Source organism: Cordyceps javanica, chromosome 5, assembly GCF_051103115.1.
Source record: "Cordyceps javanica chromosome 5, complete sequence".
NCBI lineage: Eukaryota > Fungi > Ascomycota > Sordariomycetes > Hypocreales > Cordycipitaceae > Cordyceps > Cordyceps javanica.
Genome location: NC_139299.1, coordinates 1126391 through 1141022, shown reverse-complemented (window position 1 = coordinate 1141022; position 14632 = coordinate 1126391). Strand labels below are relative to the sequence as shown.

At 53.5% G+C, this 14632-nt stretch overlaps 6 protein-coding genes across 6 annotated transcripts; 4 read left to right on the top strand and 2 right to left on the bottom strand.

Annotated features, from left to right (window-relative positions):
• Positions 1–207: 207 nt before the first annotated feature.
• On the bottom strand, positions 208–1748 carry V2A60_007581 (uncharacterized protein; the record flags this gene model as incomplete). Its single annotated transcript, XM_083258865.1, has 2 exons — positions 208–823; positions 901–1748. The coding sequence occupies 2 exons, from the start codon at positions 1746–1748 to the stop codon at positions 208–210; spliced, it is 1464 nt and encodes a 487-aa protein (XP_083114991.1).
• Positions 1749–2444: 696 nt separating this feature from the next.
• On the bottom strand, positions 2445–4423 carry V2A60_007580 (fungal specific transcription factor domain-containing protein; the record flags this gene model as incomplete). Its single annotated transcript, XM_083258864.1, has 3 exons — positions 2445–3010; positions 3063–4290; positions 4367–4423. The coding sequence occupies 3 exons, from the start codon at positions 4421–4423 to the stop codon at positions 2445–2447; spliced, it is 1851 nt and encodes a 616-aa protein (XP_083114990.1).
• Positions 4424–5451: 1028 nt separating this feature from the next.
• Positions 5452–9288, top strand: V2A60_007579 (uncharacterized protein; the record flags this gene model as incomplete). Its single annotated transcript, XM_083258863.1, has 1 exon — positions 5452–9288. One exon carries the CDS (start codon positions 5452–5454, stop codon positions 9286–9288), a length of 3837 nt encoding a protein of 1278 aa, XP_083114989.1.
• A 483-nt stretch (positions 9289–9771) lies between these two features.
• On the top strand, positions 9772–10614 carry V2A60_007578 (alpha/beta fold hydrolase; the record flags this gene model as incomplete). Its single annotated transcript, XM_083258862.1, has 1 exon — positions 9772–10614. One exon carries the CDS (start codon positions 9772–9774, stop codon positions 10612–10614), a length of 843 nt encoding a protein of 280 aa, XP_083114988.1.
• A 653-nt stretch (positions 10615–11267) lies between these two features.
• Positions 11268–12427, top strand: V2A60_007577 (leucine carboxy methyltransferase; the record flags this gene model as incomplete). Its single annotated transcript, XM_083258861.1, has 2 exons — positions 11268–11529; positions 11592–12427. The coding sequence occupies 2 exons, from the start codon at positions 11268–11270 to the stop codon at positions 12425–12427; spliced, it is 1098 nt and encodes a 365-aa protein (XP_083114987.1).
• Positions 12428–13260: 833 nt separating this feature from the next.
• On the top strand, positions 13261–14414 carry V2A60_007576 (transcription initiation factor IID, 18kD subunit-domain-containing protein; the record flags this gene model as incomplete). The annotated part of the gene is made up of 2 exons (XM_083258860.1): positions 13261–13524; positions 13590–14414. The coding sequence occupies 2 exons, from the start codon at positions 13261–13263 to the stop codon at positions 14412–14414; spliced, it is 1089 nt and encodes a 362-aa protein (XP_083114986.1).
• Between the last annotated feature and the right edge of the window lie 218 nt (positions 14415–14632).

Here is a 14632-nt window from a genome sequence, read left to right as displayed (position 1 = left end):
GTCATCCCTATCAGCGGTTGCAGCTCGGATGACTAACTGGTGGACAGCTCCATTACTGTTTGAAAGCGCTCTACTCCGTACTTCCTTTAATTCACTTCTTTCTTCCCCTCTCCTTTTTTTCATGAAAACTCCATGTTTATTTGTCATTTCACATGCATGTGGTACTCGGTAGATATTATACCCGTTATGCTACATCTTTGACTTGTTTTACAGATGATAATTGAAATCGGGAGCTCGATCTCCAGTTCGAACCCGACGTCGATCTTCCGACCCTGCCAGGTACTTTTCCTTTTGCCGGTTCTGCTGCCGCAGGTATAGCCATTTGATGGCGATGAGCACCTGCGCGGCTCCCAGTGCCGCGACCGAGAAGATGTTGCCCAGCTTGTACGGCGCCGTGCGGTAGATCTGGCCCGCGACGACGCCCGCCGAGTTGCCGATGCTGAGCTGCATGCCAATCGCCGTCGCGCGGCGGTAGTGGGGGGCCACGTTGACGTTCAGCCACGTCAGGTTCAGGCCAGGCCCGTTGTACACGGCCACGGCGCACAGAAACGTCCCGAGAAATTTGACGGCGTTGTTGGCCGAGCAGATGATGAGCACGTACCCGACTATGCCGGGCAGGTTGGCGAGCCACAACAGCGGCCCGCGGATGCAGTACCGGTCCGACACAAAGGCCACGGCGAGAAATGCGAGGCCGCCAAAGATGTAAACCGGGATGCTAAGGTACTGTGCCTGAATGACGGTGTAGCCCATGCTGACGATGATGGACGGGAGAAAGGTGCTAAAGCCGTAAAGGAGGATGTCCTGACAGAACTGGATTGCTCCGCTAGAAAGGCGAAAAAGAAAAATGTCAGTATCGTTCGAGGGCCAAGAATATACAAGCAGAGGCACGACAATCCATACCTCAGGTATAGCTTTGGATCTTTTAGACCGATGCGGATCTCCTCCCAACTGAACTCTTCGCTGCCCATGTACTGCGCTCGCTGAATCGCCCGCACCTTCATTATCCGCTTCTCTTCGTCGCTCAGGAAGTACGCGTTGGACGGGTCGTTTGGCAAGCCAAACCAAATGAGCGGAGCGATGAGCATCGAAAAGATGCCTTCAATAATGTATACCCACCGCCAGCCCGCCAAGCCCGAGATGCCGTCCATCTTGAGTAGGCAGTACGCGAGCAGACCACCAAACGCACCCGCAATAGCCGTGCAGACAAACAGGTAAGACACGCGAATGGCCTGCTCCTGGCGCTTGTACACCATGGTCAGGTACAGGTTCAGCGCCGGGAACAGGCCCGCCTCGCAGGCCCCGAGGATGAGGCGCACCGCGTACAGGCCCGCCACGTTGTGGATGAAGCCTGTGAGGATGGTGCACAGCGACCAGATCACGCACAGGCTGGTGAGGAGGATGCGCGGCGTCATCCACTTCATCATGATGGTCCATGGCGGCTCGAACACGACATAGGTCGCGTAGAAGATGGATATGGCCGTCGCAAATTCCTTGGGCGAGGCGCCAATGTCCTCGGGCATGCCCGCCACTTTGACATTGCCAATGTTTGACCGGTCAAGGAAGCAGGTGAGATATGTCAACGCTATGATGGGCACAAAATACAGGTCAAGTTTGAGTAGCAATTTCCGTTCGGATTGGGCGTCAATCGTCTCGATGCAGTTCTCGTTTGCTTCGACGTGGCTTCCGCTGCATGCGTCGAGCGCAGCTGGATCCTTCTCCAGGCAATCGTCTGTAGCTGGCCTGGCCATGGTGAGGCTTCATATAGCGGTATGGAGTGAGCGGCTTGCTCGGCGACTCTACCGGCCACGGTTTCTCTTTATATGTCAAGAAGTACAAACCAGGAGAGACATGCAAGTCAGTCCAGAAAAACAGCTGTAGAAACGGGGAGGGTCAGGCCGAGTCCTTGTACCCCATGGGGTAGTCCGCGGTTCTGGCAATCTCGTGCTCTTGAAAATAGTGGCGCCCATTTGCGCAAGGGACACCATGCAGGCACTGGAGATCCTCTGGCCAATGGCTTGGAGATGGTGGATCGCGGCAATGCATATTGGCTGGTGGCGTCGGAGTGCTTCACCGACGCTAAAGGTCGCACCACTGATATGCGCCAGGCCCAACGGCCGCGGATACAAGTCCGCCCCAGGTCAAATGTACGTGCGACCCGCCTGATGATAAGGACTCGAGTCTGCGAGTTGATGATCGGCACCGCGCTTTCCTGTATCGCAGAGAAGCACACGTACGACATGTCTTCCTGCAGCAATGAAGTGTAAGTGCCGCCAATGCATCTGAAGACGCGAGGGGTGTGTTGGCTCGTACCTGGGCCCTCTTCCACTATCTACGATTCTTCGTCACACGACGGCTGATTTGGTCTTGATACCGAGGAGTATCCCAAAAAGTCAATAACTTTACAGCTGGGTACGTTTCTTGCTAACTAGAAGCAAATTATCATTCTACTGCAGGCCTCGTGTAGTAGAGGCATGATGCGTGTAGCCAGCCTCATCGTCGCCGGTGAGGTCCGCTGGCAGCTGCTGTTGGGCCAAGTCCAGATCCAAGTCCATGGTGGGATAGGCGAAACCCTCTTCCCAAAGCCCAAAGTCCATCCCCGCCGTGCTGCCCTCGTCGTAGAACGGCTCCGACAGCGTCTGGATATCAATGACAGGGAACCGCGGCGGGCATGTGTTGGTGTCCGAGATCGCGCCTCCTGTCTCGCCGAGCGACGCCGCGGCCAGGAACGCCGAAGGGTCTGCCGGTGGCGCGATGAAGAGCGCCGGATTCTGTGGCGTCGAGCTGAGGGGGGCTGAATAGTCGCTGGGCATGACTGTGGACAGGAGGCGGATCAGGGCCTCGTAGCGAGCGCCGATATGAGTGTTGCCCCGTTCTGACATGGTGCGGAGGAGTCCGAGTCCGGTCGTCATGGCGGTCATGTTGGCTGTGTCTGTTGGAAACGCGGCGCAGACCATGACAAGAACTATGGTGGCTGAAAATATGTGCTCCCCATCCATGTAGCCATACGTGGCTGTGCCGGTATTAGATTTCGGAGCGCTGAGGGCATCAACAGGTGTACTCACCGACAAGGTTCTTCGTGGAGGCAATTGCCATGATGTTGATGTTGTCAAGTGCGGCGCCAATACACATTTCAATAACCTTTACTGTTGTCTGCGATAGGCCCGTCTTCCAATTCGTTTCTTTGGTCAAAGCCTCGGGGCTTTTCCGGATCAGGGCGAGCCTCTTCTTTACAACATGGAAAAGCAGGGGCCGAATTGTCATGTTTATGCACTGGTAGTAATGAGCCAGTGTGCTGACACTTTCTCGTCCAATGGTCAATCGATCGGGATCGAAGCGCAAGCCATATGGGAGCTCGCTGTCCCAGTTCGACAGATCAATCAGAATCCTCTGAACAGAGGCCATGAGAGTCTTTCCCGACTTTGTCTCAGCCCTATTTGTTTTGTGATATATCTTTTTGTGGATTTCGCCAAGAATCCTTGACAGTTTGGTGTACTGTCTCAGCACAATGGCTGGGCAATACTCCGGTTCCGAGGGCAGCCGGGAAGGCAGCTGGACGCCGATGTCATCATCCTGTATCGTAATTGGGTTTCCGGATTTTACAGAAAGGATGCGATCCAAACTATAGACCGACCACCACGTCCTTCGCCTGTGCTCCTGTGCCGCATCTCCTATTAGTGCTAGCTGCGGACCGAGGCTTGACGTATCGGAGATGCCTTTGACCTCGTGATGGAGCCCAAGGGAAATGGCCATTCTAAGAGCACGCCCGATGAACTGAAATGCTGCATCCCTCCTGTTCATGTTCTGCAGAAAGTATCCTGCCAACGCCAGCGTCTCGACACACAGCAAGGATCCATCCTCGTGCGTCTCGGGGAGAAGACTCAAAGCTTCCGAAAAGTATGCAAACCCAGGTGGCCCTTTGAAATCTACCCATTGATTTACCGAGTACATCTGGCCGAATGCCAGGATGAGAAGCAGCTTCGCATAGTTCAAGCAGCCTTCGCGATCAGTCGCATCGGGCAAGCCGCCGTACGCCTTGAACAACGATTCCTCGAACTCTTCTTTGGACTCGGTAAAGGCAAAGATGGGCCCTATAAAGCTGTACTGAGCGGCAAAAAGGCGGCGTGCGACATGAGGAGGGGGCGGGCGTATATGCGGACTGAATGCTCGCCTCTTCGAGGGCAGCGTCACAGGCTCACAGAAGTTTGGGTCAATGTCCAGGCCGTCGTGCTCATCTCCGAGACCAGTGACTTTTCCCACATTGCGAAGGAAGGTGTCTGACGATGCTGGTCCCTGAAAACCTGCAATATTCGATCAGAACTTGCCAAAGTACCCGTACCGCGCCTGGTTCCAGCTTCACAGTGCTTACTCGTTGATGGGCGATTGACTCGCAGATGAGTGAATGATTCGAATAGTGGTTCGGCATCTTCAAAATCATCATCCCCATCTCCTTCCAGGATGGTGAAATCATTTCCTGGGCCGGCGCTTGGCTGTTCCTGGTTCCTGGTTTCTTCTAATTTGTTGCAGTGTCAGCCATCGTTGGATCGCGTGACTGCCCCGTAGCGAGTACTGACTATCAAAGGCTTTTGCCTTACGTTCAAGGTCTCTCAGGTATCTTGAAAGGTGTAAGTAGAGCAAATCCTGATATGCTACCAGATACCTTACGATTCATTCACTAATATCTTCCGAGCACCCTCATATATGCACACCAATCCACTGTCACGACATCGCGAACATGTGGGCTTGTCTTTGGAACAGTACGACCGACGCTGACGACAGTTTAAGCAGCTATAAAAATGTCAGTGATGTGATTGAATTTGTCATGCTAGAAAAAGATGCTGTACGCACGCGACTGGCCGCAGTGCCCCAGTCTCAGAGGCAGGTGAAGCTTTCGCGGACATTCAGAGCTGTGTTCGCGCAGATACCCCACGTCGGAAAGTGCTTGCATCCGTTACATTGGAGATACCCCGCAGATTACGCGAGGATTGTCGGACTTTGATGAAAGCGCTCGCAGACCTTGTTCGTAAGTATGAAGAGATGGGGTTTGCAAGACAGGCTCACATGGCGGGGTGATCGGGGACCCATACCTGGGTGAGGGGCGGAACCCTTTGGCGACATGCGCCATGGAAAGATGCTTCCCGACGCCACAGTCGGGCATGCAACTCCGTCAACGGCCTCGTTGACGCGACATTTGGCTGGCAACAGCTGCGCCCGACTCCCCGGACTTGGACCTCCGTTGCCTTTGTGGGGGCTATCAGTACATCGCGGCCCCATGTCCTCCACTCTTACCACCTGCACATCCACGCCAAAGGACGGAACGACAGAGTTGTGCAAATGCAGGCATGCTCTATAAAGATGGTAATTCGCCGGTTCAGCGATGGCTGAGGCAGGCAGGTATCAATCTGGCTCGCCCTTGCCGCAACACCACAAACGCTGCATTCGCTGCTCATCATCATGACAATCAACCCTCTGGGCATCCGCGTCTCGATTGACCGCGGTGGTACCTTCACTGATGTCCATGCATCCATCCCTGGGCACGACGACATTATTCTCAAACTTCTTTCCGTTGATCCCGCGAATTACCAAGATGCCCCGACAGAAGGCATCAGGCGGATTCTTGAGCTCGCAACAAACCAGGTCCTAGCTAGAGGAGAGCCCCTAGACCTCTTCCACTTTGAATCCATCAGAATGGGCACCACAGTCGCTACCAATGCTCTGCTGGAGCGCAAAGGAGAGCGTGTCGCACTGATAACTACCAAAGGCTTCCGCGACCTCCTCGCCATTGGGAACCAGTCCCGCCCGAATATCTTTGACTTATCGATATCGCGGCCAGATGTTCTCTTTGAGACCGTTGTAGAGATCGATGAGCGCATCACAATGGAGGACTATACAGAAGATCCGACGCCTTCCAGAACAAAGGTTGACGGAACCAACTCGGAATTAGTTTCTGCAATCACAGGAGAGACTATTCGCGTTCTCCAGCGGCCTGACCTAGCCGTTGTGGAATCCCAGCTGCTAGCTCTGAAATCGCAAGGCTTTCGCTCAGTTGCCATTGCTTTCATTCACTCCTACGCATACCCTGACCATGAGTTACAAGTGGGCCGCCTCGCTCTTGAAATGGGCTTTTCAGTAACTCTATCGGCAGAAGTACAATCGATGATCAAGATTGTGCCCCGTGGAACGTCAGCAGTAGTTGACGCTTACTTGACCCCAATCATCCGCCAATACATCGATTCAATCTCTGCCAACTTTCGTGGCGGCTTTTCGTCCGCAGCTACGCGTATCGAGTTCATGCAGTCCGATGGTGGTCTGTCCGACTATCGAAAGTTCAGCGGTCTCAAAGCCATTTTATCTGGACCTGCCGGTGGTGTGGTGGGCTATGCACAAACATCTTGGGATGAGAACGAGAAATGCCCCATCATTGGCTTTGACATGGGAGGCACTTCCACAGATGTCTCGCGCTACGCTGGCTCATATGATCATGTTTTCGAAACTACTACTGCCGGAGTGAACATACAATCACCCCAGCTTGACATTCACACTGTCGCAGCCGGTGGCGGTTCCATCCTTACTTGGAGGAATGGCTTGTTCAACGTAGGGCCCGAGTCTGCGTCGGCACACCCTGGCCCAGCATGCTACAGAAAAGGCGGGCCTCTGACAATTACAGATGCAAATCTTTTTCTAGGTCGGCTGCTACCAGAATACTTTCCAAAAGTTTTTGGTCCGAAGGAAAATGAGTCACTCAATCGCGAGATCGTGGTCACCAAGTTTTCAGAGCTCACCAGCAACATCAACAAAGAGAGAACCGCTGCGGGCCTAACGCCGTTTTCGCCAGAAGAAGTGGCTCTTGGATTTCTCAAAGTCGCCAACGAAGGCATGGCTGGCCCAATTCGCGCTCTTACCGAAGCCCGCGGGTTTGACGCTGCTGACCACCATCTCGCTTGTTTCGGTGGTGCCGGCGGGCAGCACGCGTGTGCTGTGGCGGAGGTGCTTGGTATCTCACGCATCATAATGCACAAGTATTCTTCGATCCTATCAGCGTATGGTATCTCTTTGGCAGATGTGGTGCAAGAAATCCAGCGTCCAGCCGCCCTTACATGGAGTCCAGACACGCAAAGAGTTATTCAGTTGGAACTGCAGTTACTCGCCGATCAGGCGACTCACGAGCTTATAAAGCAAGGTTTCTCCGAAGAACACATTGCATTTGACTCATACTTGAGCATGCGTTACGCCGGTTCTAGTAGCTCCCTCATGATCTTGAAGGGCGATGACTGGGACTTTCAACGCGAATTTGAGGAAGAACACATTCGGGGATTCGGCTTCCACTTTCCCGAAAAAGACATCATAATAGACGACATAAGGGTAAGGGCAATTGGAAAGAGCCAGTCCAAGTGCTTCAAAACGCCCTACAGTCAGCTACAAAATATGAGCACCAATGACGGCATTACGGCGAACCCTGTCGGGAAGAGCAGTGTCTATTTTGAAAATGCAGGTCACATTGATACGTCAATTTATGAGCTGCAACACGTGCCTGTAGGAGCTCGTATTGCAGGCCCAGCCATGGTTATTGATAAAACCCAGACTATCTTGGTCAGTCCGGGCGCTACAGCGATCATGTTAGAGAACTACGTCATCATCGATAGAGATGTCGCGCCTGTGGTCAAGAGAGCCAAGGAGGAGGAGTTTAGCCCCATCCAGCTTTCTGTGTTTGCTCATCGATTCATGGCTATTGCCGAGCAAATGGGTCGCACACTCAGGAAAACCGCTGTTTCTACGAATATCAAGGAGCGTCTGGATTTCTCGTGTGCGATTTTCAGTCCTGACGGGGGCTTGGTGGCCAACGCTCCTCACGTTCCAGTTCATTTGGGCTCGATGCAGTTTGCTGTCCAGTATCAACACCGTTTGTGGGAAGGCAGGCTGCAAGAAGGGGATGTTCTCGTTTCAAACCATCCATCATGTGGAGGCACCCATCTACCTGACATCACCGTTATCACACCTGTTTTCGAAAAGGGCGTTCTGGCCTTCTATGTGGCCTCGCGTGGTCATCACGCGGATATCGGCGGTATACTCCCTGGCTCCATGCCACCCACATCATCTGCGCTCTGGCAAGAAGGTGCCGCTATTGAATCCACCAAGCTGGTAAGCGGTGGAAGATTCAACGACGAAGAGGTACGCCGCCTGCTCCTCGAGGAACCTGCCAAGTATGATGGTTGCTCAGGTACGCGCCGCCTGTTGGACAACATTTCCGACCTGAAAGCGCAAATTGCCGCCAACTCGAAGGGTATCAATCTCATCGCGGCATTGATCGAAGAATTTGGTCTCCCATGTGTCCACCGCTATATGTATGCGATCCAAAATACGGCCGAAGAAGCTGTTCGCGAGCTCATGCTTTCAACGCTCGCAAAGCACGGTCCCGCGCCTCTCGTGGCTGTCGACTACATGGACGACGGAACACCTATCAAGCTCACTGTTGTCATTGCCGACGATGGTTCTGCCACGTTTGACTTTACAGGCACAGGTAGTCACGTTCTGGGCAATACGAATGCCCCGCTCGCCATCACACACTCGGCCATCATTTACTGTTTAAGAAGTCTCGTTTCCTCTTCCATCCCTTTGAATCAGGGTTGCCTGGCCCCAATCAACATTATTGTGCCACAAGACACAATCTTGAAGCCCGGATCCGGCCTCGCCGTAGTGGGTGGTAACGTGCTTACGTCACAGCGGGTGACTGACGTTGTCCTGAAGGCGTTCCAGGCATGCGCTGCGAGCCAAGGCTGCTGCAACAACCTCACCTTTGGCACGGGCGGAAAAGACCCCATCACTGGCGAGCACAAGGAAGGCTTCGGCTACTATGAGACCATTGCAGGCGGTGCCGGTGCCGGCCCAACCTGGGCTGGCCAGAGTGGTGTTCATACCCACATGACCAACACGCGCATCACTGACCCCGAGGTTTTCGAGAAGCGATATCCGTGTATTCTGCGCCGATTTGAACTGCGAACAGGCTCTGGAGGTCGAGGCAAATTCCGGGGTGGCGACGGTACTGTCAGAGAGATTGAATTTTGCGTTCCCGTACAGTGCTCGATTCTGAGCGAGCGACGATCAAGACAGCCATATGGCATGGAAGGGGGTGAGGGCGGCCAGACCGGTCTGAATTCGGTACTCGTCACGGACAAAATGTCGGGCAGCAAGCGACTGGTAAATCTCGGCGCCAAGGCCACAACTAGGCTCGAACCTGGTGAGAGGGTCATTATCGAGTCTCCCGGCGGAGGTGGTTGGGGAAGGGAGCAATAAAGACCTGAGGCATATCAAAATTATGTGCTACTTGTGTGTGTAAATACCCATATGGTTTCTTTTTTTACTGTTAAAAGATCTGATCTGTTTGTGCTCTTTGACGATGCCTCTAGCCCATTACTCTGGTCGTTGTGCTCTGCTACACATAATCAAGACTGCTTGTACTAAATATCGACAGTCTCCTTGACAGATGCAAAAGCTGCGAATTCTTGTGTTGCAAGGCTAGCAGAAACACCGAAAACTGGAGCATCAATCCTCATTCTGGTTTGTATTGATGGGAAACTTGTAAAAGATGCCGTCTGCGGAGGGTTGGGAATTGGTAGTTTGGTGGCCCATTCTAGTATAAACTAACAGTAGTGTTTTGATTACCAACCAGTCAGCCAACAAGGCTGCTTACCCTGAAGCTTTCTCGAGGCTGATGCTGATGTATCAGTAAAACTTTCGTCTCATACCCGTGTCGTTCTTCAACAACTATAGAAAAACATGGAAAGCATCCTCTCGTCGCAGGAGATAGGTGATGGACTTCCAGTCTTGATTATACATGGCTGGGAGCTGTCCGGCAAAGCTGATCAGGCAGATTTTGAGCCCGTCTTCACCAAGCTGCCCGGTCTTCGTCGGATATACATAGATCTGCCTGGAATGGGCCGCACGCCGGCCACGGGTATCCGGAACCTCGACGACATTCTAAAGCGCCTCATACAATTCATTGATGCGCGTCTCGGCGCATCGAGGTTTCTGGTGGTGGGCTCCTCATGCGGTGGCTATCTAGCACGCGCCGTAGCGCAAAAGTACGAAGGTCAGGTGGATGGTCTACTGCTGCGCGTGCCGCTCATAGAGCCCAGGGATAGCAAGCGAGATGTTGATGCCGTCAATCCTCTGGTGGAAGACGCACAGCTCATGGCGACCGTCTCGGACAGCGACAAGACTCTCCTCGGCAACCTTGTCGTCCAGACATCGGCGTACATGAACGCCTTTCGGGACAAGATTCTCAACGTGTACCGGCCGGCGGAAGACTCTTCGGACAGTAAAGCACTGAGCGTCATCCGAGATGACCCGGAACGGTATCAGCTATCCCGGTCGTCGTTTGACCCGGGCGCCAAGTTTCTAGCGCCTACGCTGATCCTCTGCGGTCGGCACGATGACAGTGTTGGGTACCGGGACAGCATTCGACTGCTGGAGCTGTACCCGCGGTCGACATATGCTGTGTTGGATCGTGCGACGCATGGCCTTCCCATCGACGAGACTGGCGTGTTCGAGGTATTGGTCGGCGATTGGATCACTCGAGTGCTCGAATGGCGGGACAATGCGGCGAGACAGCAACAGTAGACTGAAAAAAGGTGCATATTGAAAAGGAAGTGTGGCATATTATCAACGGAGATATGGCTACTAGCCCAGATAAGTTTTTGTACTTGGAAGTCTGATCAAGCACAAGCAAAGTACAACGATACTTTTGGGTAACCCAAGCCTCCATGGCGTGGAACATCACAATGAGGCATGGATTTGTAAATAGCGACTTGACTAATTTAGTGCGAGCTATGGCAGTTAAAAGTAAAGTACGCTCTGTGACACTGCGGCACTTAGGTACTATGTGAATCGTTGTACGTCCCGCGTTTATTTATCCAGTGCTATCAAGATTATGGAGGGACGATTGAATATAGCTTTCTGACAGCATTCAAGATGTACAACACAAAAACGATGGGTTGAAGCGGTTTTTGAACTCTCATGATCCATTTATTCGAATCGGTCACATTCAATTTGTTTGTTTAACAAGTTAGTAATGTCGCTGGTTACACATTCAGTCAGTACCGCTGTTCTTCACGTAGTGGGGACGGCAACGCTGAAAGCTCCAGTTCGCCCTGAAGACAGACGTGCGCCACTTTGGCTGCAGTACACATTCCCTACTTATTAGGTAGTCTAAAGCGAATCGGAATTGTGCTGCGGCCGCCTTTCAGGTCATCTCCCTCATCATATTTCCCAAAATGCCGGCATCATCAATACCGAACCTCCTCTCCCTTCGAGGCGCTCGCGGAGGCAGAGGCGGCGGTCCTCGCCCACGAAGAGGTGGCGGCCCTGGCGCCGCTGGCGCGCATCACGATTCCACGATTCAAGGCACAGACACGGATGCCGCCGTGTCGCGGCTCAGTGCCGTCGATGCAGGCTACCTCGAGGATCCATATGCGGCCTTTTTTGTGTCGCGCTTGGACGGCCCCCCGCAGCGACGGTTTCCCATCATTAATCGTGGTGCGTGGCTGAGCCTCACTGTGAGGTTGGATGGACAAGGCACAACTGACACCGCGCCGTAGGCACATATACGCGGACTTCCGCAGTCGATAGCCTGATTGAATCCTTCTTATCGCTTGAGGGGAAAAGTGCAGCTGCCACGACTGAGCGACAGATTGTCTCTCTTGGAGCCGGCACAGACACTCGTCCTTTTCGCCTGTTTGCAGGCGCCTCCCATCCAAAACTGACTTACCACGAAATCGATTTTGACGTGACGAGCCGCAGGAAGCTTCAACTCGTGCAAGGAAACCCACAACTCTCGCGGATATTGTCCAAGCCTTCGGTAAAAACCCCGCAGACATGGACGGCCCAACCGGTGCACAATGCCGGAGTGTACTTTTGCCACGGGAGGGATCTACGAGACTTGGACAATAGCGTCACCGAACTCTTGGATGGTCTTCGGACAGATATACCTACACTGGTATTATCAGAGTGCTGCCTGTGCTATCTGAAAATTGAAGAGGCCGAGAGGGTCCTAGGCTACTTTACGTCGAGGATCGCCAACGTCGCTACCATCATCTACGAGCCTGTACATCTCGATGATGCATTTGGCAACACCATGGTGTCCAACCTGGCGGCACGAAATATCCATATGCCAGGAATGGACCGTTACAGGAATGTCAGGGATCAGATACAGCGACTGCATGACGCTGGTTTCGGCACCGCAGAGTGCAAGTCTGTCGAGTCCATCTGGGAGGCGTGGATCGCCGCTTCAGAAAAGGAGCGTGTGGACCAACTCGAGGGCTTGGATGAAGTGGAAGAATGGAAACTGCTTGCAGGGCATTATGTCGTTGCATGGGGAACAAAAGGCCAAGGGCTAGAATCTCTACGGCAGCCATGTAACATGACCTGCAGCTAAATTTTGAGGCAGCTCAGCACTTATTGCAGCTATTGCGCACCACGCAAGGTTATTGATACGAGCGAAAAGAAAGTATCATTCTTTTCTTTCCGAGATGAGAAACAAAAAATCAAATCATTCAGGCTTTTCTTCGTGTTTATGAAATCTCATCGCTTCTTGTACGATGCGGTCACGTGGGGCCATCGTAGCGCTTGATCGTAGACGCCGCGACAGCACGGAGAATCGTCACCCTGTTTGTATCTGATCGCATCATCAGCAGCCCACCACGGACCGCGTTCGCCATCGCTGCGAACTCCGTGCGATATTCTTACGTGGCGCGCGCTTCATCGAGTCTCATTTTTGGATGCTTTAGATCGCGACGCACACCAGCAATCATTCCCGACCTCGCATGTCCCATCTCTCACGCCTAGACCACGGTCACCCGACATTCCTTTTCCAACGAGCAATATTATTATCGGCGGCGTTCTTCTCATAGTTTACTTGCGATCCGTTCTTCCCGCGATTTTTGATCAGCGACAACGAAACCTCCGATCTTGCCCGTGCCGTAGGCCGAACCCGGACCCGATTGCCCATCATGGCGGACGCAAGGGACAAGATGTACAAGTACCGCCAGGAAATCAGCCAGGTAAGCCAAAAATATCCGGGAACTTGGCGGAATGGAGTCGAAGTGTCCCCCAACGCGAACGCCAGTGAATGCAAACGGAAGATGGCTTTGGACTGCTGGTTGGCGCAAACCGGCTCGCCAGCTGGCCATCGGTCCTGGGGCTACGTGGCGAGTGCAGCGTTGTTTATAAACATCTGCTGCCTGTTTGCTTGACTGTGCAAGAAGCGACATGCCACATCTCTTTAGAAACTCCATCTCCAGGTCCGACGCAGATATGGGACAGCAGACTAAAGACGATCTCGCGACCTCTTTCGCCGAAGACATGGCCTCCTCCGTTGCCTACCCCGAATCCTCGCCTGCGCCCGAACTATTCAGAAGAGTTCTCATTGACACTTTTGGACAGATGATGTATGTCTCTGGCGAGACTGGCGAGCCTTCCGTCGAAACCACGAGCATTATTGAGGACATTGTGCGACAACAGGTCATTGAGTTGGTATGATTTGAGACCACTCGCCTCTTTCCCTCTCCAACGCCCCCTTCCCTACTGACAACCTGCAGCTGCGCAACTGCACGGAGCTCGCCTCGCGGCGCGGCTCCAAGTCAATCAGTACGAACGACCTTATCTTCCAGATCCGGCACGACCAGGCCAAGGTCTCGCGGCTACGCACCTTCCTCTCGTGGAAGGATGTGCGCAAGAATATCAAAGACTCGGATGACAAGGGCGCCGACGCGGACCTCGCTGCGGGCGACGACCCAAGTAACGTCGCCGGTCCCGTGGACGAGGCGGCCAAGAAGAACAAAAAAGCCAAGGTTGGTCTGCCGTGGGAGCCGGCATCCTTCTTCAACGTCGAGGTCCCCGAACGCGACGACGAGGAAGACGACGAGGAAGAGGAAATGAATTACATCACACTCCAGCGCCTCCGCAAGGCCGACGAGCGCACCAAGGTCATGACGCGCGAGGAGTACGTCACCTGGTCCGAGTATCGCCAGGCCTCGTTCACCTGGCGCAAAGGCAAGCGCTTCCGCGAGTGGGCCGGTTTCGGCATCGTCACCGACAGCAAGCCCTCTGACGATATCGTTGACATCCTCGGCTTCCTCACCTTCGAGATGGTCCAAACCCTCACCGAGATGGCCCTCAAGGCCAAGGAGCAGGAGGACATGGCGCGCGCTCAAAGCGGCGGCGACAACGTCGCCCAGGGCACCACCAGCAAGAAGCGCAAACATCAACACGGTCTTTTTGACCCCCCAAGCGAAGGCCGCACGCCCATCGAGCCGCGCCACGTTCAGGAGGCCTTTCGCCGGTTCCAGCAGCGGCCCAAGAAGACGAGGGCCATGCTCAACAACACCCGCATCGCACAAAAGACGCCCCTCAATATCTTTTAATGTGCTCAAATATGTCTCATTGTGTCGATTTATATGTATTATTTGCCGTTCTTGGGTTTCATGTCGGAGTATGCTGGTATCGGGATCGAAGGCGTTTTTATTATTTCACAATGGCGCACACAGAGATGGTTTGATTTGCGAAACTGGGTTTCTTTTGGGGCGTTTTAGAGGGGCTATGAGACAATTATCATGGCATTACGAGACTTTGATAGTGTCGG